Source organism: Lepisma saccharinum, chromosome 12 (genome assembly GCF_977018435.1).
Source record: "Lepisma saccharinum chromosome 12, izLepSacc3.1, whole genome shotgun sequence".
NCBI lineage: Eukaryota > Metazoa > Arthropoda > Insecta > Zygentoma > Lepismatidae > Lepisma > Lepisma saccharinum.
Window position 1 is genome coordinate 22,774,719 of NC_139240.1, and position 22,472 is coordinate 22,797,190.

At 37.8% G+C, this 22,472-nt stretch overlaps 1 protein-coding gene across 4 annotated transcripts in view; it reads right to left on the reverse strand.

The window, feature by feature from the left end:
• Nucleotides 1-444: 444 nt before the first annotated feature.
• LOC145996409 (uncharacterized) overlaps nt 445-22,472 on the reverse strand; it is a 124,665-nt gene continuing 102,637 nt past the window's right edge. For 3 of the 4 annotated variants that reach the window (XM_083132861.1, XM_083132860.1, XM_083132862.1), the window contains exon 4: nt 1,703-3,520. In XM_083132861.1, the coding sequence (XP_082988987.1) occupies nt 2,125-3,520 (1,396 nt within the window). In that variant the 3' untranslated portion in view covers nt 1,703-2,124. Of the gene's footprint in view, nt 1,080-1,702; nt 3,521-22,472 lie in introns of those variants that run through there. The other variant, XM_083132863.1, reaches the window with a different exon arrangement.

The window sequence follows — 22,472 nt, forward strand, 5'->3', positions numbered from 1 at the left end:
TTATCACTGCTCTAAAACGGCAAGAACTTCTTTTTGTTACCTTGTAATAAGAATATTCATGGGTAACATCTATCCTCAAAATTAAACAATTAAAAGACTTCCCCTTCATGTGAAACCTAATATGTAAATAATATGTGGAAATTTAAAGTTGGGATTTAAAAGGGTTCTCATTGTGATGAATACTTACAAATGTGTTTCAACACCAATCCTCTCAAGTATTCACAATAAAACAAATAATACAATCATATATAGTGTTTCATTATAAAAAGACAGGATATTACATACAGAGTGCAAAATAGAAAACAAAACTTATTTTTAAGGTTCTGCCAGTTCACATATATCAGTGAAATTATATGGTGATTTCTCAAGAATGGAAATTTTTCAAATATACTCGAATTACATGTTATAACTTACAGAATTCTTCAACATGCATAAAACAATATATCCATTCTCATTCACTCAGAGTAACTCTAAAACAAACACAAACTTAATCACAAATGCAGTGTGATTCAAAAGTGTGGAATAACCGAAATAATTTCTTTGGATATCACTGTACATGAGTGGAAACATATGAAGTAACTGGAAGACAACTTGCATCATCCTTATACAACATCTTGAACTCAACTTAACGTCTTCAATCGGAATAGGGGGCAAGTGACACATCAAAATCATGTGATATATTCTGGCAAAGAGAATGGTGAAATCCATTTAACAAAGTCTTGAATCATTAACAATTTATTCAATGTTAAGCATAAAGACTGCCATTGTTGTGTTGCATGCTATTCATAAATGTTTGTTCCTTGTTATGCAGTGAACCAAGATGCCACTGATCAAAGAACACATTAACAGTAGCTTACATTGTGGTGAACAGAGTGCAAGGAAAGTTGCACATCTCTTCAACTGAAGACACACTGAGAGGTGGCTGGCCAATTGTTCGTAGTGCAGTTGTCAAACTCGTCCAAAAATTAATGCAAAGGGAAAGTGTGTGTGGTCACTATCAAGCAGCAACCATTGTTCTGGCAATGACTGTGAAAACAGTTCTGTAGGAATGTTGATATTGTTCAAATTTAGGAGCACATCTGGAAAAAAGTCAAAAAGATGAAAATTAAATTCACCAATTTGAAGTTCAAGTTAAATGTTACAATATTATTTTTTTTCAGTGAGAGAAACATCTTTTTAAGAGCTACAATCAGTGGTTTATAAATATCATTTTAACATGTTGTATTATGTAATCTGCTGAAACATGATCATGTGTACATACGTGACAATGTGCTCAGCTCAGGCCAATAAAATCCCTATCCACAATGGTCACAACATACAGGGGAAAGTGCCTGCTATGACAACTTCCTTCTCTGTTTGGATTCTTGGATAAGGAATAGTCATAAGAAATGGTTTGTCTATTAAAAATCAAATATTGGTATTATCTTTCAACTACTGGTGACATGTTTGAAAGAATGGTTGAGATCCCTGCTGTATATATAGAGACATTCCTCCTGATGTGCATACAATTGATTCTGATTATGCAGATCTCAAGATCCTAAAGCATGTGAGATGTGCACAGAGTCAAGAGATTTCTACTTAGAAATCCATTTAGAAACACTCATGGAATGATTTCTAAATATTCAATACAGATCATTGTTTGCAATACTTCTCTAATGACTTCTGTTTGGTGTGTAATCTCCTCACATGCATAATAACTTTGTGTTTGTAGACAAAATAATTGATTCAAATTAAACAATTAATAGATTTCCCTTTCTTGTGTGTGTCCCCATATGTACTCTGAAGTAATCTTTACAGGAAAATCTTGTCACAAATTCAGTTTCTCTTTTGAGATGAAACATACTCATATGCCTTGCCAGACAAAACAAATGTTACAAATTGAACAATTTAAAGATTTCTGTCTAGCATGAATGCACATATGCAAATTCAATTTCATATCCAAAACATTTAATCAAATTCAACATTTAAAATATTACTCTTGACTGGCAAGCTTCATGTGTACGTTAAGTGAACACCTCAAGACAAAAGATCTTAGCAAATTCAACAATGGAAAAGCTTCTCCGTTCTGTGAATGCTCACATGCGCATTAAGTTGGCCCTTAGGAGCAAAAACTTTGTTGCAAATTCAACAATTAGAAGGGTTCCCTTTTGAGTGAACATTCATATGTACACTAAGATCTCTTTTACAGGTAAAATAGTTATTGCAAATTGAACAATTGAAAGGCTTCACTCCAGTGTGAACTCTCAGATGCTGATTAAGATTATGTTTATGTGCAAAATCTTTGTTGCAAATTGAACAATTGAAAGGCTTCTCTCCAGTGTGACACCTCACATGGTTATTAAGACCTACTTTACGGGTAAAATGTTTATTGCAAATTGAACAATTAAAAGGCTTCTCTCCAGTGTGACCCCTCACATGCTGATTAAGTTGGTTTCTATGTGCAAAATCTTTGTTGCAAATTGAACAATTGAAAGGCTTCTCTTTTGAGTGAACAGTCATATGTACATGAAGTTGTCCTTTCCAGGCAAAATATTTATTGCAAATTGAACAATTAAAAGGCTTCTCTCCAGTGTGACCCCTCACATGCCGATTAAGATGGCTTCTATGTGCAAAATCTTTGTTGCAAATTGAACAATTGAAAGGCTTCTCTCCAGTGTGACACCTCACATGCTTATTAAGATATCCTTTACGGGCAAAATATTTATTGCAAATTGAACAATTAAAAGTCTTGTCTCCAGTGTGACCCCTCACATGCAGATTAAGAAGGTTTCTATGTGCAAAATCTTTGTTGCAAATTGAACAATTAAAAGGCTTCTCTCCAGTATGAACCCTCAGATGCACATTAAGATTATATTTATTTGCAAAATCTTTGTTGCAAATTGAACAATTAAAAGGCTTCTCTCCAGTATGAACCCTCAGATGCTCATTAAGATGAAATTTACGTGTAAAATTTTTGTTGCAAATTGAACAATTGAAAGGCTTCTCTCCAGTGTGACCCCTCACATGCTTATTAAGATCTCCTTGATGGGCAAAATATTTATTGCAAATTGAACAATTGAAAGGCTTCTCTCCAGTGTGAATTCTCACGTGCTCATTAAGATGACCTTTACGGGCAAAATTATTTTTGCAAATTGAACAACTAAAAGGTTTCTTTTTTGTGTGAACACTCATAAATGTATTACGCTCAGCTTCATGGATAAAACTTTTCTTGGAAACTGAACAATTAAAAAGCATCTGTCGTTCATGGGTTATCAAATCTCCTTTGGCAGAGAAAGTGTTGTTGGAGATGGGTCCTATACATTGCTTTCTCCTGTTACTGGCTCTGGAACCATCAACATATATCTTGCTTGGAAGGGTTTTTGGTGAAGGTTCAGTCTCAACACTTTCTTCTCTACTGATACATTCTGCAATTTCTCTTGGCTGCTCTTGTTCACTTAAGTTTCCTGCAGACACTGGCAAATGTGGAACTGACCTTGGGACATCTTGTATCTGTTCCTCCACATAGTTCTTGATCAGGTAGCTGAAAAAAATATGATACAAATGTATTATCACTTTCTGGGTAAATAATGAGAATGACTGACATGTGCAAATCAATGAAATGAAAGGAGAGTAAAATACACTGTTGTTGGTGATGTACTCTTGAAAAAGTAAATACAAGTATGTTATTATGTAGAACTTTCATCGAAAAATGCAGGTTCCACCAGGACTCGAACCCAGGTCTGGCATTCCATGCCATTGCTCTACCACTGAGCTACCGAGCCGGTCTGGCTTTGCCTGATTTTGACCACAGTGGTCAAGGTTAAACTCTGGTCTTACACTCATAAGTCTCTTGCAGGCAGGGAACCAGTCTGGGGGTTCAACATTTGTAAGTAATTCATTCACAGTAGTCAGAATTGAAGGATGCCTCAAATGATTTAGTTGTTGCATTCGCTTAACATATTCAGCTACACACTATGTCTGCTCCAATAACATTTGTTAGGCACAAATACATGTTACCCTTCACCCTTCACTTTCTATACAATGCTTTCAAGATTGTAAGTACTCGTAAAGATGAATGCCATAGAAATTACAAATTGCTGGATATCTGAAAATACAAAACTACTTATGAAGCTCCATGACAATATCCTAATAAAATATAAGCGCACAAAAACCCAGGCAAACTGGGGCTACTACAAAGAACTGTGAAACTTTATCACCTCGGTACAACAGCAGAAAAAGAAAGCCTATTTTAGTCATCACCTCCGCTGCAACAATAACAGCAAAGAGTTGTGGAAAAAATTAAAAACGTGGGGTGTATATAGTAAAAAGTAAAAATATCAATGAGATACCATCCGACTTGAGAAACGTGGATTCAAATAACTGACATTTTTCTAGTGTATGCAGCAAAATGGATGTTTCAGAAGATGCCGTTAACATAACTCGAGACTTCTTTGATCGTAACACTTTTAACGAAAGTGCTCAAAGTTTCCACCTGCAAGAAATAAATCGAAACGAGACAATGAAAGCAATAAACAAAATATCATCCAATGCCTCTGGTAATGATGGAATATTCATAAAATTGATTAAACTATTATTACCGCACATCTTACGTCCCCTGACGCACATCGTAAATTTCTCATTCTGGACTGGACAATACCTGGCAAACTGGAAAACAGCATGTGTTGTTCCGATACCAAAGAAAAAGTAATAACGCCCCTGAATGTCCTCCGGCCAATAAGTCTCTTACCTATATTTTCCAAAATCACTGAAAAATTTGTTTACAATCAAACTCGCAAGCACGCTAATGACCTAGATCTGCTTCTGAAATGTTAATCCGGTTACCGTCCTTCAAACAGCATGACAACGGCGTTACTTAAAATCACCGACGATTTATTACGATCAATAGAGAAGAGAATGACAGTAGCATTAGTATTACTGGATCTCACTACAGCTTTTGACAGTGAACCTGCTCTTAAGCAAATTCAAATACTACAATTTTTCACCTCTTGCTCTCCAATGGTTTAGATCGTATCTGAACAACAGACAACAGAGAGTATACACAAATGCTTCCATGCCCCCTCTCTCTCTCCCTGCCATTGGAAACTGGTGTCCCACAGGATCCATTTTAGCCCCTCTTTTCTATACCATTTTTACAGCCGACATACCTAAGATAATCAATCACAATAAAGTTTATTGTTATCAATTTTAGTCAATACGAGCTCATGCAGAACGCATACCCACCCCACTCCCGTCAACATCTTCGTTCACATACTTTGGGGAATCCCTTGTACCGACATTGCACAACATTGCCGCGTGGTCTTTTGACAAGAGCGTACCCAATTTCTTAGTGGACCGCCCAACACCGACAACTTCTCTCCACCCATTTTGCCATTATTCACTTCGGAAAATCATTTTCCCACATTTTCAAACGTCAATAACTCGCCAACAAAGCCGTTTCCGGAATTTCATTACATGAACTTTCCACCTTATTTTCACTCATACGAAAGCAACTCCTCTGCGAAGAATGCGAGCGTGTTTTCTTGAGGTCCTAGCTGCGGGGTGCGCTACCTGACATTGGCGGAAATGGGTGTGTCGTTGGCCGTGTACCGAGCATGGATCGGACTCTTCTGTGCATCGAGATCTTTCCTCAAGATATGACAAGAATCCTCCAGTGACAGTGTTAAACCGTCGAAATGTTATCAAGCTTACAGCTTGGTGTTACTGACGATATTAATTGTTGGCGGCGTTGAGCTAAACCCCGGTCCCCCGAAAGTAGACAGAAGCAAGTTAAGTGACATCCGTGATATCCTCAAGTCTCTCCAAAGTTCGAACGAGGCTATTATGAATGAAATCAAGGAAATGAAAGATACTGTCACCAAGCTGGTGGACAGAGTCACAAGCATGGAACAGGATATGGATAAGTTGGCAGACAAAGTGAGTGATTTACAGGGATATTGTAAGTTTTTAGAATGTCGTGTTGAGGACTAAGAGAACAGGTCGAGAAGGCAAAATCTCGTGTTTCATGGCATCGAGGAAGAAGATCGCGAATCGTATGCCATGACCGAGGCAAAAATCTGGGAACTGATCGAAGGAAAGCTCAAAGTGTCCCTCGGTGAGCTCGATCTCGATCGTGTGCATCGTCTCGGGAAGAAGCAAGGAAACAAGAACAGACCTGTGATATGCAAATTTCTGTCGGACAAAAAGAAAGAAGAAGTGTTACGCAACAGCAAAGAACTGAAAGGAAGCCGTGTTTATTTGGAGCAGTACTACTCTGCCAAGGTTCGAGAAGAACGGAAGAAGCTGCAGTACCACATGATCGAGGCCAGGAAACAAAGAAAGTATGCGTACCTGCAGTTTCGGTATCTGTTCATCGACGGGAGGCGTTACACACTCGGCGACCTGGAGAGTATGCAACCGGACGAAGTACCTGTCTCTCGTCAACGTGACAAAGGAATTCCACCTACCCCTTCCGCGCCTCCATCGGAGGCCGCGACGACAGCTGGAGCAGCAGGAGGGCAGGGACCGAAGCAACGTTCACCATCCACATCCACCCTCTCCCCCCCCTTGGGACCCGAGGGTGAGGAACAACAATAGGGAGAGAGGTCATTCCACCCAATGATGGACAGGCAGTCAACGGTCATCCCCAGAAAAAGGGAAAGAGACGGTGAGTAAAGCATTATTTAATCTAGCATTTCAAAATACCCGAGGACTCCGTACAAAAATCAGGACTTTCTCTCAAAGCGTTTTTTGCCAACGACTATGCTGCAGTGGCTGTAGTCGAAAACTGGCTGGTACCTGGCATCAGGGACAATGAACTGTTTGATGACAGATATGGCGTAACTAGATGTGAACGGAAAATGAAAACCTTGGGAAAAAAGGATGGAGGGGGGGGGGGTTATTTTAGGAATTCAAAACAAATTCAGATCAACCACCATAGAATTAGCTGACCTACCAATTGAATGTGTCCTCGAAAAAACTGTCATTAATGATATTATGTCTCTGTATATATGCATAGTATATTTCCCACCCTTGTGTACTATTTCAATTTATGAAGCGTTTTATGAAGCGATTTATTCTGTATACCTTCCCAGTTCACGCATACTCCTCGTAGGTGATTTTAACTTGCCGGAAGTAACAGGTTCTAATTATGATTTCAGCAAAGGCTCGCAAAAAACTAAAACTCTCTCCAACTTTATGTCTTACTACAATTTAAGTAGTGTAAACAATGTGTTAAACACCAACAACAAAACACTAGATTTAGTTCTGACTAACATCCAAAACGTGTCGGTCTGTAAAGAAACTGAAACGTTAGTACCGGAGGATGAACATCACCCCCAACTTAGCATCGAATTCTTTGTTACGAAACATGTTAAAGCAAACAAAGAGAAAACAATTAGCATGCGTAATTTACAAAAAGCAAACTTTGAAGTAATGTACCGTGAAATTGCTACCATCAACTGGGAAGAAATATCCAATCAAAAGAATGTAAATGACGTGCTTGATACCTTTTACGAAAATCTTGATAAAGTTTTCGAAGTCACCGTCCCGTACAGAAAGAAATCCATAACAGCACGATATCCTAGTTGGTTCACCAGTGGCATAATTAAAAACATTAAAAGCAAATCCCACCACCATAAGAAATGGAAACGTGGAATTGGTAATACCAACTTTCATCATGCACAGTTTGAAACTCTCCGCAAAATAACCAAAAGGCAAATTGAAAAAGCTTACAGGAATTACATAGCAGAAACAGAAAATTATATAAAACTCGATTTTAGACACTTTTGGTCCTTCGTCCAAAATAAAGGGAGGAATAATACGTCCATGCCCCTCAAATACAATGACACTACACTAGACGATGACGAGGCAATTGCGAATGCCTTCGTCCAGCATTTCCTTTCCACCTATAAGAGCACGCCCGCGAATTACGACTGCAATTTAATCGAAGACCACAAAAAGATAGACGTAGGTGAAGCATTTGTACACTTCGCAACTTCTTATTTGACCGCCCTGAAAAATTTCAAAGTCCGGAATTCGTAAATTTGGCAGCATAGCGCTTCAGAGCCAACTAAGAGTAGCCAACTTTGCAACATTTCTTCTTCCTGAATGAAAACGCTCGTGAATTTTTTTTTCATTCTTTCACATTCCATAAAGTAAAGATACCCTAAAGCACGAATAAAATACATGAGTAGACAAAAAAATGTTAAGTAGAAATACGAATGTTGAAAATATTTCAAGATTCCTCGCTCTGAATTTGAAAAGAGGTAAATTTATGTGCATTTTGAAACACTGAACAAGTTCTCATCCACTTGGAAAGAATTGCCGTCACATTTGAATGCAAGGAGGCAAATTCATGATGATTTTATACGAAATTTTTATGAAAGATACCTTGCACAACACCAAACGATTCTGCAAAGTGTGTCTTTTCCTTGGTTATTGGCGAAAAATGGTTCGAAACTCCGGCACAAGGTTTCTTCAACTGAGATCAACGTGCTTTACTGAGGTTTTCGTTAGAAATCTCCTGGAGTAGTTGGTTAGATGACAACACTTTTCATTTTTTACTGTTTTCGTCAAGATCGAAACATCGTAGGTTCAAATCCCACCCCTTCCTGATTATGTTTTCTTTTTTATTTACCGAATACGAAGTGTTGTAATAACGTAATATAAGATTATATGATATTACTGTAAATATTTATGCGATGCATACTCAGTGGCGGCGATTGAGTTCCAAAACTGATGGGACAAGGTGTCAAAACTGGGGGTTTCCCTTGGGAGATAAGGTTTAGCATAGTGGGAGGGCAACTGTTCCTCTACACCCCCCCCCCCCCCCGTCTAATCGTTGCCACTGTGCATGCCTCAAGTAATATTTCTACTAATGTTGTTAAACTTTCAGTGATTGGCAGGATGTAGGAAAAACTTATCCTTTCATTCAGCTGTCATAAGTTATGTTAACACATACGCGTATTTTAAGAACTTATATGTCATTAATATCTGTTCTTAAACAGGATGTTGTAATCAAGGGGTCCCGGGCTCAACACCCGGTGGAGGCACGTTGCTTCGGATTCTAGTTTAAAATATAGATCCAGTACCGAATAGTCTGTCTGTGCAGCAAGTAGACTTAAAACAACAATAGAGAAACATATACAAATCAGCGGCGTATACTCTGGGTCATCTAGGTAATAGCAGATGACCCGGCTGTATTTCTTTTTTTTTTAAAAAAAATGTATATATATACACATTTCTTCCCAATTTTCTTCCAAACCAATTTCGATGCATACATTTCCTTGCTTCCAGCGCGCGAATACTTCCAATCGTTTGCCGCCGAATGTCCGGGAACCTTTCTCCAGCCAGTGGAATGTCTACAGGGAATCTCACCCTGACGTCATTCCTCCCGCTTCCCTTGCAACCCTTGGCGAGGAGGGAGGAGAAAGGAAAGAGGGGGAGGAAACATTGCTTTTCAGGCGCGGTGATTCCGTGCCCAGGGTAAGCTCCTTCTTGTGAGAGTCCACCGGTCGCACTCTCAACCTTCAGAGCCTCTTCATTCCCTCCGCTGAATAGGGAAAACATACCCGGTAGAGTGCGAAGAACAGGAAAACTGAATAACATGGGCAAACCAATTCTACGCTAATTTTCACTTTACATTTGCTTCTGTCTTGCTGATTTCTGTTACTTGAACATAAATTTATCAAAAGGGAAAAACTTAAATATTGAAGATGAAGCAAACTGAATTAAAATTCAAAGCTTAAGAAATTAAAGCACCTATTTGCTGACTCCCCCCAATCCTTGTATTTACAAAAATAGTGATTGTTTCTCCTCTCTAATCTTCAAAAGCAGCGAGAATACTTCTTTCACGGAACTGAATATTTTTTAAAGGGAAAGATATGAAAAATAAATTATATATATTAGTTAATTTAAGTTGCTATATTCCGCCTGTTTAGATTAATAGTGATGAAGATGATCGAATTAAACATAAACGAAAAAAACACATCAGGCACGTAACCAGGTGGAGGACTCGGGGGGGCTGAAACCCCCCCTCCCCGAAATCCTACAAATATCTAATTTAAAAAGTGTATAGTGATAATTAATTTTACTTCATTAGCAGGATTAAACACTTTGCATAATACGTTGTAATAATCTGAGATTCATCTTCAGGACTTCTAACCCCACTGTTTCAACTTTATGTGGCGGCTGCTAATAAGGGATGATCCCCATCCCGAAATAAAATTCTGGCTCTGACCTGCAATGATTCGAACTTTTAAAAACCTGTCATTTCGAGCTCGGAAAGGGATTTTTTTTTATCATTCATAGGGAATTTCTTTCTGAGCCAGGAGCACAACAACAGAAGTTTGGCGCGTGAAACTGAATGCGTGTAGTCGTTGGCTTCGTGTTTATTATTTATTAAGGTGTTAGTGTTTGTCGTGATAGTGCTGTGTTAAAGGGTAATGGATGTGATACAAGATTTGCTGGTGAAACCTTTTGGAACAAGATCTTTTCAGGAGAAGTTGCAAATTGTTAATACAGGTAGGCCAGTGTCATCGCTTGAACTTATTTCTACACACAAAGACAAAAATCGGGAATATGTGAGGCATATTCGCAAGCAAATTATGACAAAACACCATGGTTGACAGGAAGTATAAGTGTTAATAAGCTTTGCATTTTTGTTGGCCGTGCTTACTTTTCGGGGCTGAAAAGAATGTATGGACGCGTGGCTGATACTGTAATCTTTGCAACACTTGTGTCAAACATGAAAAATCCAAAAGTCACATAACTTCCTTTGTTAAGCTGCAATCTTTCGCAAAGACACGTATTGACGTGAACTGGACAAACAGCGTGCTTTGGATGTGGTACGGCACAAGTGATCGGGTCCTGGAGTAAGTTGAATTTTGCACTTAAATTAATATTGCGGGTTTTTATTTCACTAGTGCACGTCTTTCATTTTATATTTCACAGGCTGTTTTTTATAGCTTTATAATACTGTCTTGTTTTATTATTTGAAATTCTACACGTATAGTAAACTGCAATAACGAGAATTAATTGATTGTGATCGTAGCAATAAGACAAATATTCCGACACAATATTCCTAAATCCAATATGGAGCTTGACATAAATTGCACGGAAACTTTTGGAGTTTGAGGATCAAAAGGTCGGAGATTACCCACTCGTTAGAACCAGCATACACCACTGATACAAATAGAATGTTCTTTGCTTGTAAGTTACGAGTGAGTAGCGTAACCCGGTCATAAAAATCTTCTATAACGGCTGAGGGCTCGACGTGCTGACCCCACGTCACCTCATACCAGTTGAAGAACTCACACCTCTAGGTAGAATTGTGGGAAGGAGACTGGCAGTCGGGAGATAGGCCAAGGCCCTATATGCTCGTCAATACTCGTCAGAAATTCAATCAAATTCATTCAGCTGTGCGTCATAAGTTGTGTTAACACACATTATGAGTCAATAATAATAAGTTAAGAAATTGACAAGACGTTTCTGTACTGAAGGTAACTAGAGGTTGTTTTCTTGTAACGTCGTTACTGTGTCCAGCTCGGCATTGTGATTAAAATTACTCTATCTGCATGTTCACTTTCCTCTTACATAAGTTTTCCTTTCGCGAATACATCGTTCCATAGTTTCCAGTTTCTCAATATATTTTTCTATGAAGTGTTGAATATAATTCTAGCCTGCTTTCCACAAGCTACACAACTTCTTCCTCTCTCTCTCTCTCTCTCTCTCTCACTCAGAGGTGCAATGTAACATAATTTAAGAAGGCCATTGTTGCACAAACGATAAACGAACATGTGTTAAATTCGGTAAGATCAGCAGGTAAGGGAAGCTCGATTTTAGCTGCAAATCAGTGCCTTCGTTACAGGAAAATCCCCAACAAAGCAAGGAAATAACTAATGAATGGTTATGCTTTACGATCTTTAGGGTTAAAAATAGGTGATCTAAATCTTTAAAAGAAAACCGTTTTCCAGATAGAATAGGTGTATGCATGAATAGAAAACAAAAATTAAGATATTGTATTAGCCATGGAGTTCATTCTGTTGTAGCTTTGTGGCACATCCGGTAAAGGCACCCATTTCCAGTTCCACTTGTGTCTTTGATTAGGGTTCGAGCCTCACTTCATCTGGATATTTTTATTTATATTGAGGCCTGTAAGACAATAATATATGAAAGGTTCCAAATTATTTCTTACACGAGTGTATTTTTTTTTTAATTTGTTAGTCCTGAAAAGGACTGTTTGGGAAAATTGAACATTTATTTAATATCTTGTCCAGTAGCCACCTGCATCTATGACATGTCTCAGGCGTCGAGGAACGGATTGCACAAGATGTCGAATATACCTGTGCGAAGTGCACACTTCATTCCAGGCATTGTTGACGTGGTCAAATAGTTCATCACTTCTGCGAGGTGGTGGATCGGGCCAGCTTTCTTTCAAACATCGAACGACCTCGGCCCACATATTTTCAATTGGGTTGATGTCGCATCCCATGGGTGGCCAGTCAATTAGATGTATGTCGTTTCGTTCAGAAAACCAACGCTGAACGATGGCTGAATCATGGATGGAGTGGTCTTGCTGGAAGTCAATATTTCCCTCGGGATACAAAGCTCGCACGCCAGGAACCATAACATGCTCCAAAATGTGCACATACTGTATCCCGTTGAGACGTCCTTCTATGCGGTGTAGGTCACCTCCGCCACCGAGAGATATCCAACCCCAGACAGGCACGCTCACGCGTCCACGCCGACGTGAGTTAGCAAAAAAATGGGGATCAAATCGTTGTCCTTGACGCCGGTAGACCAGAACCGGACCATCATTTGCAGTAGAAAATACTTTCTCGTCTGAGAAGATTACTCTATCCCAAATCCTATCAATATTTTCTTCAGCAAATGCTAGCCTATCAGTTCTGTGTGCATCCGTCAAGACCTCCTTCTTTGCTGCCCTTCGTGCCCGTAAACCAGAAGCAGCCAGCCTCCGCCGAACTGTCTGTGGGCAACCAGGAAAATCGGCCCTTGCCTTGAGTTGAGTGGCTGACTGGAATGGATTGGCTTCACACTCCGCTATCAGCCGATCGTCTTGCACTGGTGTCGAAACACGGCCCCAGCTCTCGCGTCTTTTCCGTGATGCCTCACCAGTTTCTTCGTATCGAGCCCACCACCTCCTTGCTGTCCGTGCTGGAACGCCATACTGCTCGCCAGCTAAACCAGGTGACAATCCAGCTCCCTCGATCAAACCGATCACTCTTTCTCTTGTGTATTTGTTGTAGTGCTCCATTCTTCGCGAGGTTGAAGAAAGAAATGTTGCATGCCTCTGTTTAGAGCGTAGTTCAAAGGAAATAAGGTCTTCTATTGGTATAGTTAATCACGTGATGCTGCAGTTGGTTCAAAGACGACTTCCAATTACATTCAGCCATGAAAAGTTTCGTACGAATTCATACCAGAAAAGGATGTCAAGAATAATAAAATAAATTTAACCATTATTTACAATTACATTACTTTCATTTAACAAATAAATAAAGAATAATTATGACAAATGTGCTACAACGAGTGCTCTTTACATCCATGTGTAAAAGTATTTGGTATTACTAAACACGCACACACGTTCGGAACATCTGTAGCGTAGTTGTAACGTTTCAGACAAGCATACATCTTCTTACGTTCATCTTTTCTCTTTGAGGTATTGGTTCAAACCCGGCTCAGCTTTCACGTTTTTTTTTATGTAATACTTAGTAAAGTTTTTGTCACAATTTTTTCGTCCACAAAAAAAACAATAAAAACAATAATTAAACGATCTTCTCCCCAAAACAATAATTGCAACATCATATTTATTCACATAATAAATCTATTCCACTCATAAAATTGATTCCTTCGGGTCTTAATGCAACATCACCGAAACATTCAAGTTTCAATGTTCATGTTGGAAATTGAACAATAAACAGTTTTGGGGACACATTGCTTTATATAAAACCTCATGTTATTATAGAAATATACACAAGACATCGAATGAAAGTATGCGTAAGGAATACTCTTGAAACTCTAGAGTTGTAATCATGCGATTTGTTTTTCATAGAGTAATCTGTTATATTCAAGGTTAATTATTTCAAATTTTTTGTATTCAGTAAATATCGTACTTCTGTGTTCACTTCAACAGAAAAGAAATTGAGCGGCTAGGATTTGAACCTGTGATCTTTCATTTTAGATAAAAAAAATACACGTCTTACCAACTGTTCTACAAGGAAATAGACAAAAAGTTTCCTAACATGGTTGCGGCAACAACCACCTGCCAGTGCTCCAAACATTTCTTTGCCACAGATTGTGGATAAGTTCCTCTCTACACAAATGCCCGGTATTTTGCAGTGTAGTTTAGCTCAAATTTTGCCTAAACTCATGCGAACTTTGATGAAGAGGATTTACCGGGATATCAACGAGGTTATTTCTGGATAGGCTTCCGAGGTTTCGAGAGCTCTTTTATCTTCAGGGATTGAAGGGATGACGGATAACGTGCTTGTTACTGGCAAGCGTGGTCGTAACTGCGATTCCTCATGCTGCCGAATTTTATTTTCGGAAGGAGTATGGCATCGGACGTAAAATATATATATACTGTTCTTGGATGATCTCTCTGTGTATATCAGGAGGTGGCAGTAATGATGAAGCGTTTAGAATTTTCGGAAACCATTTCAATTATATTACTGAATCACGTGCCACGTGGAATGGCAGAATCAAGTAACGTATAAGCAAGTCTGAGGGTGGCTGTTTTGAATATTGCGAATTTGGTGGAAAGTTCGTTAGATATAATTTCTGTTGAAATAACAGTATTATTTTGTTGAAATTAGACAAGTATTTTGGATATAAAGCAGTGCCGAATTAATGATCATTCTCAAGTTTTGCATTTATTAGATGTCACGTAATATATAAATAGTTATTAGTAGATTTTTATCGCATCGGCCTCGGTCGCAAAAGGTATTTACTTACGTTTATTGGGGATTTATTATTAGATTTAGATGCATTGGAAGATCGAAGTGAGGGGAACAAGAACAGTCATTACTAAATAAACGACATCACATAACCAATCTTAGCGAATTGAATACATTAAACCCTCCCGTTCGTTACAAAAATTCAATACATCAATGTAGTGGATTATTTCCTATTATAATTGTGTGTGTTTGTGTGTTAGTATTTTGAAATAATTAATATTTTAGTTGTGGAGTGAAGAGCGTACACAATACTTATCTTAAATTCCATTACTTGATTGATGATTTGGTTTAATTTACTTCGCCTTTGTGACGTTTTTGGTTCATCGCGAAGATGAGAATGGGTGATGGGATGATGAAATTGATGAAGGAACACTTACAAAGAACACCCATGCCTGACCAGGATTCGAACCCAGGATTAAATACCATTACCTACAGCATCCTGAATGCATATATATTATATGTAAATTAGTCATAATGTGTGTTAACTCAGCTTATGACGAATAGCTAAAATACAAAAAGTTTTAACCTTAAATCCTGGCAAGCAACTGAATAAGCATTAACCTTCTTAGGGAGAAAATGTGCAGAAGAGACATCCCTTGAAGTGTGCATCGGATATTTTACAGTGTTGAAATATCAATTGTCTCTGTTTAGCACACACACAAAAAAAAAAAAAAAAAAAAAAAAATAGAGGGTGGGATTTGAACCCGCGACCTTTCAAGTATGTTGAAAAATATGGATACCAGCGTCTAACCAACTGCTCTACGTTAACTTAATGACAACATTCCCTTACAAACACGTAGATGTTTATGATAAAATCGATCTTCCTGTGTTCCAGCATGTTTTCTCCACAAGTCGTGAAATAAATGATTTCTTTTAGATCTGTTCGATATTGTGCAGGGCATTGTAAATAAAATGTCGCATAAACTCTTCAGAAATTTGCCTCTTTCTACTCAAACTTGATGGCGATTTACTCCAGGAGGAGAAAACCCCTGTTCAGTGTTTCAAACCTATGTGATATCAAGTCGAGCACGCAGAATTGTTAAAATTTCGCACGATTCTCATTCTTATTCTTATTTCAATTTACTATTTCAGTTTCAGTGTGTATTATATTAGCGATTGATAGTTTATAAGTTCATGGAATGTGCGAAATTGGAATCCTTTCACCGCAGCGTTTTTCGTCTAGTTGAATGACGAACTCAAAGTTGGCTACTCTCAGCTGGCGCTGAAGTGCAATGTTGCTAAGTTTACGATTTTCGGACTTAGAATTCTTTCGGGGCGGTCAAATAAGAAGTTGAGAAGTGTACTAAACGCAGTCAGTATTGATGATGTTGAAAAGGCAATAAAAAAGTTAAAACCAAACAAATCCTGTGGCCCTGGCGGCATTCCGCCCTACGTGTTAAAAGGTTGTGCAAGCTTATTAGCCCTACCCTTAATGAAAATATTCAATCTTTCCCTAGCTACGTCTGTATTTCCCAGGAAATGGAAAACATCTACAGTGTGTCCCGTACCCAAAAATAGTGGCACCGGTAACATTGAAGAGCATAGGCCCATATCTTTATTGTCTGCGCCCGCACAAGTTTTCGAAAGTATTATTTATCAAAGATTGTTGTCACACATATCCCCAGTAATATCTGCAAACCAACACGGCTTCATCCCGGGTAGATCCACTGTTACGAACCTATCCCTCCTAAGTCATTTCGTTGCAACTAATCTAGAAGAAAGAAAGCAAGTAGATGTCATCTATACAGATATATCCAAAGCCTTCGATAGAGTAGACCACGATATTTTGTTGAGTAAACTCTCGTGTTACGACATCTCCAAACCAGCACTAAATTTCTTTGCTTCTTATCTAAAAGATCGTAAGCAGAACGTATCTTATAATGGAATTTTAACAGAAGAGTTTGCAGTTTTCTCAGGAGTCCCCCAGGGTTCGAATCTCGGACCTCTGTTATTTTTAATTCTAATCAATGACTTACCAAAGTACCTGTGTGACTCGTTCAGACTCTTATACATGGATGACTTAAAATTCGGTAGGACTATTTGTAATATTGATGACTGCAAATCCTTACAAAATGAAATCAATACAGTAACAAAATGGTGCGAAATAAATTATCTTAATCTGAACATAGAAAAATGCTACACGATGACATACTCGCGCAACAGAAAGCAAATTGAATTCAATTACAAAATAAATAACACAAAAATTAAAAGGGTTAACGAGATGAGAGATCTAGGAGTTACATTTGATTCAAAACTTACATTTGCAACACATGTTGAAAGGGTCGTAAATGAGGCACACAGGAACTTAGGGTACGCAATTAGAATGAGTAAAGAGTTTATGAACATCGAAATAATGAAAATAATATTTAACGCTTTAGTCTGAAGCAAAGTAGAATATGCAGCAGAAATATGGGCTCCTCAGGACAAAAAGTACATGCATAAAATAGAAATGCTACAGTCTAAATTCGTAACGTACGCTACTTATAAAGAAACAGGCATATATCCCCGATACGAATCATACACTTCCCTCTGTAAACACCACAACCTGCCTTCTCCAAGCAAAAGAAGGAAGATGCAATTGCTCTGTTTCTTATACAAAATCATGAACAATAATATTCAAGTGCAACATCTTCTAGAACAAATACACATACGTGTTCCTATCTCCAAGACACGATCCAAAGGGGGCCTCTTTTACTGTAGTAACAGAAGATCGAACATTATAAATAAATCACCTATCAGGAGAATGTGTGAACTGTACAACAGATGTTCCGAAAGGGAACCAAAATTAGACATATTTCACATGCCTACTGGGACATTCAAAAATGTTATTCAAGGAATGGAAGAATAATGTCAACAATGTAAACATAAACGCAATATTTGTAAATATATATTTCTTTCGTAGTTTATACTCAATTACATATATGTATGTACTTTCTAGTGTGTCAATTACTTACAGGTCATTTATTACACACATAATTAATATATTTCTTTAATGTAAATAACTTCTATCCTTGATTTATCCTTGTTTATTTTATTTCCATATTTTATGTAATTTAAAATATATCATATCAGTATCTTATATATATTGTACATGGTGGTAAAGATCTGAAATACTGAGTGTAAAGATAAATAAGAAATGTAGAACACTGTAATTGGGCATTCGCCTGTTGTGTTTAGTAATAAATAAATAAATAAATCACCTCCCAAGTGTTGTAAACGAACTTACGAAACACCCTGTATAGTTTTATCTGATACTTTCTCCCCAATCCTACCCATTCAACCTTTCCTTGTATGAAAGAACGACGTGGCATGGCAGTATTGCATGCTTAAAGAATGCCTGAGGGAGGGGGCAATTGCTTCCCAGAAACATAGCTAACTTAGGGAGTAGACTCACAAATACGTAAGTAAAACAGTTTTTATATGATATTTATATTGTGTTCATAATAGAAATATTTTTTTAATATTTAATATTGTGAGTAATATGCATGAAAATCCAAAATGAATCCCTCAACAGTGGAAAGAATCCATCATTTTTCCTGTATTTAAAAAAGGTGATAAAATGAACTGCAATAATTACCGTGGAATTTCTCTACTCTCAACAACAAATAAAATATTATCTAACATTGTTTCAACAAGACTAACCCCATATGATAATGAAATTATAGGTGATTATCAATGTTGATTTAAACGTAACAGATAACTACAGATCAAATTTTTCGCATCAGACAGACACTTGAAAAAAAGTGTGAATATAGTCAAAATGTCCATCAGCTATTCATTAATTTCAAAAAAACATATGATTCGGTCAAAAGATATAAATTATATAATATATTAGTCAAGTTTGGAATACCTAAGAAGCTTCATGATAAAAGTATGCACCTATGAAACAGAAAGTAAAATTCGTGTGGGTATTAAGTGTCTGCCAAATTTACAATTCATGATGGGTTAAAACAAGAAGATGCATTATCTCCAAAGATCCTTAATTTTGCCTTAGAATATGCTGTTAGGAAGGTAAAAGAAACTAACAAAAGACTAAAATTAAGCGGTGTGACTCAGCTGTTAACATATGCAGATGATGTAGACATATTAGGGGATGATATAAATACAATTAAGAATAATGCTAAAATATTTTTCAAAACAGGTAAAGAGATAGGTTTGGAAGTTAGAAAAGAGAAAACTAAATATATGCTTACAGGCCAAAACCAAGTGTTAGGTAATAATCAAAATCTAATTATTGATAACAACTCCTTTGAAAAATATACAAAACAGTAATTTTGCCTGTAGTATTATGTGGATGTGAAACTTGGTCCCTTACATTGAAAGAGGAACATAAATTGAGAGTATTTGAAAATAAGATCCTTAGGAAAATATTTGGACCTAAAAGGGATGAGGAGACAGGTGAGTGGAGAAGGTTACATAATTTGCATTAATGTCCAGATATTATTATAATAATTAAATCAAGAAGACTTAGGTGGGCAGGCACGAATGGGAGAGGAAAGAGAAGCTTACAGGATTGTTGTTGGGAAACATGATGGTAAAAGACCTGTAGGAAGACCAAGACGAAGGTGGAGGGACAACGTTGAGATGGACCGAAAGGAAATTGGTAGGGATCGAAAAGAGTATATAGATCTTGCTCAGGATAGGGACAGGTGGAAGGCCTGTGTTGCTGCAGTCATGAACCTTTGGGTTTAAGAAGGATAGAGAGTTAGAGTTAGTTAATACAATCATTGATCTTTCCTATACTAGACTACTGCAACGTGATTTACGGACCAAATCTATCCGTTTGAAACAAAACCAAAATTCATGTTTCCGTTTCGTGTACCATATAAGAAAATATGATCATATCCTCCCAATCCCAAACGCAAACAAAATTTTGAACATGGCGAGATGACAAAAATTACATCTGTGTTGTTTTATTCATAATCTTTTAGAACCAAAACACCTAAAAACCTATTCCAAAAATAAAAATGCAGAAGGGAAACACATGATTACAAGACAAGGGGAAAATCGAAACTTGAGCTTCCAATGCACATACTAGTGCTTTTCGAATCATCATTTACATATTCAGCTTCAAGAGCATGGAATGATCTTCCTTCTTCCATGACGTCCCTCACTAATCGCAACAACTTCAAAGACAAACTAAAAACTCAATAATTAAATGAACAATATCTGTGTTCCAGCACTCACGAATAATAGCTCACATCTCTGAACCAACTTCCTAAAAACAAGTATTTTCATTTTCATTTTGCTTGTTTACTTTCCCTCTTACATGTTGCCAACCCTTGAGTCGAACCCAGGTCTCTGGCATTCCATGGCATTCATTTACCACTGAGCTACCAAACCGGCCTGTTTTCGCTTCGGCTGTTTTACCTGTGTGGAATCCATCGAATCCAGTCGAGCCTGCATTTTTCGCCTAAAGTTTTATGAAGTACATCTCCTGTATGTGAATAATTTAATGTATATTATTATTTCAAGAATGAATACATAATATTTTTTTACCATTTAGTCAAAAAATATTCATATTTTTGCTGTATATCTCATTGCATTGGTCATAAAGCTTTGTGCATATCAATAGTGTGACAATATGTTGTCACTCCCTCTCACTTTTACATTCACTCATTCTTCATTGTCTTCTTCTTTCTGTTGCAGGGTAAACATACATATCTACTTGTGACCTGTGATATCCATTTGACTAAGGGCTGCCACTGCACAGTGTCAAAAGTCAAGGTCAACCTCCAGCATCACACGTCCTCAGCCTCTGAACTCCATTCAGGCATCCTCCTCATTCTCAGTGGTCAAGGTCGACCCCTGGTCTTACATGGACTCACACTCATAAGTCTCTTGAAGGCTGGGAACCAGTCTGAGGGTTGAATATTTGCAAGAGTAATTCATTCACAGTAGTCGGAATTGGGGGATGCCTCAAATAATTCAGAAAATTATTTAGATGTACAGGGAGGTTATTGCAGCAAGACACCGCAAGAGCGTCGGCCGCTTGCCGGCCCAGTCATGCAACAGGTGCCGGCAAATTGCGTAACAGATAGCCCGTTACACAAACCGCTTGTTTTGTAATGTTTCCACGTTTCACAATTATAGTTACAATTACAACTTAAATAAGCACGTACCTTGTCGTAAGGATGCTGGAAAAGGTGTCCTCTAAAATACAAATATTTCTGGCACTTTATTTCTGCCCATATCGCTTCTGACAGCAATGACTCATCCAACATAAAGGATTCAATTTTTCATTCTTGTCTTGCCTTCGAATAAACAAAACCGTGACTCTTATTTTGCAGATAACACAAGATTAATCCTTTTGAACACTAGAGTCAGTGGCGTGCCCAAGATTTTCGAGGGGGGAGGTTACGTATACATTATTATGCAAAACGAAAGCGCAGATAAACGAATTATTTAACAGTGTCACTTAATTTTAACGTGTGAATATTTTTGAAGTAAAGTAGCGATCATACACTGTGTGCGTTTTTCTTTCTGAGAGCGCCATTTGAAATAAGCACTTTTCCCCTTTTGCTACTATGGGATAAACTGAATATAAAAGGCTATAACTGCTCAACAACTGCATCTTTTTAAGAAATTTAAATTCTAAATGTAAGAATGAACAAAAAGCAACATTTTATGTAAATTCCGACAATTGTGAGTCCAGGGGGAAACGGGGGCCAAATCCCAAAGTTCTATTTTCCCCGTAATTACGCAAAATTTCTGAACGTCGTAATTTCCATATTTTTTTTTTTCAAAGTTGCGGCAGGAGCATTACATATCCTCATAGAATAGTCTTTTGTTGTGCTTCCCTCAAAATTTGGTCCATCCAGTGTCTATAGAGCCGACGCTAGAAGCGAAATTCCTCAGATGTCGCAAGAGCGTCAGCGGCTTATCGGAGTAGTGGTAAGCCGCGAGAAGCCTCTCGATACTACGCGAATGCGACAGCTGTCGGCTACCAGTTGTTTAGACGTGTTCACTTCGGTTTGCGTTTATCAGTACTCGTGTTGTTTATACTGTGTTATTGAGTTGATGTGCTATTCAGTGCTAGTTAGTGCTTTATCGTGTGTTAATTGTTATTCATTCATTAGTTATGCCGCCAAACAAATATAGTCTTGAAGAAAGAGTTTTTATGTACGATACTTACGTGAAAACGAACTCTTGCAGAAAAGTAGTCAGGCGATTCGCAAGAAAATTTCCTGGCAATCCTGTTCCGGACAGACATACTGTTTACAACCTCGTTAAAAGATTACGAGAGACAGGATCTCTTGAACCTAAGAAACGTGTTTCCAGACGACGTGTTCTTACGGAAGAAAAGCTAGACGAAATTGGTGAACGACTTGAACATACTCCAAAAAAATCCCTCCGTCGGCTTGCTCAGGAAACAGGCATTTCAAAATCCTCAGCACGAAATGCCACTAAATTACTTTGATTAAAACCCTACAAAATTACAGTGGTTCATGAATTGCAACCGCGCGATCACGCGACTAGAGTTCGATTCTGTAACTGGATGCTGGATAATATTGTTGCTGG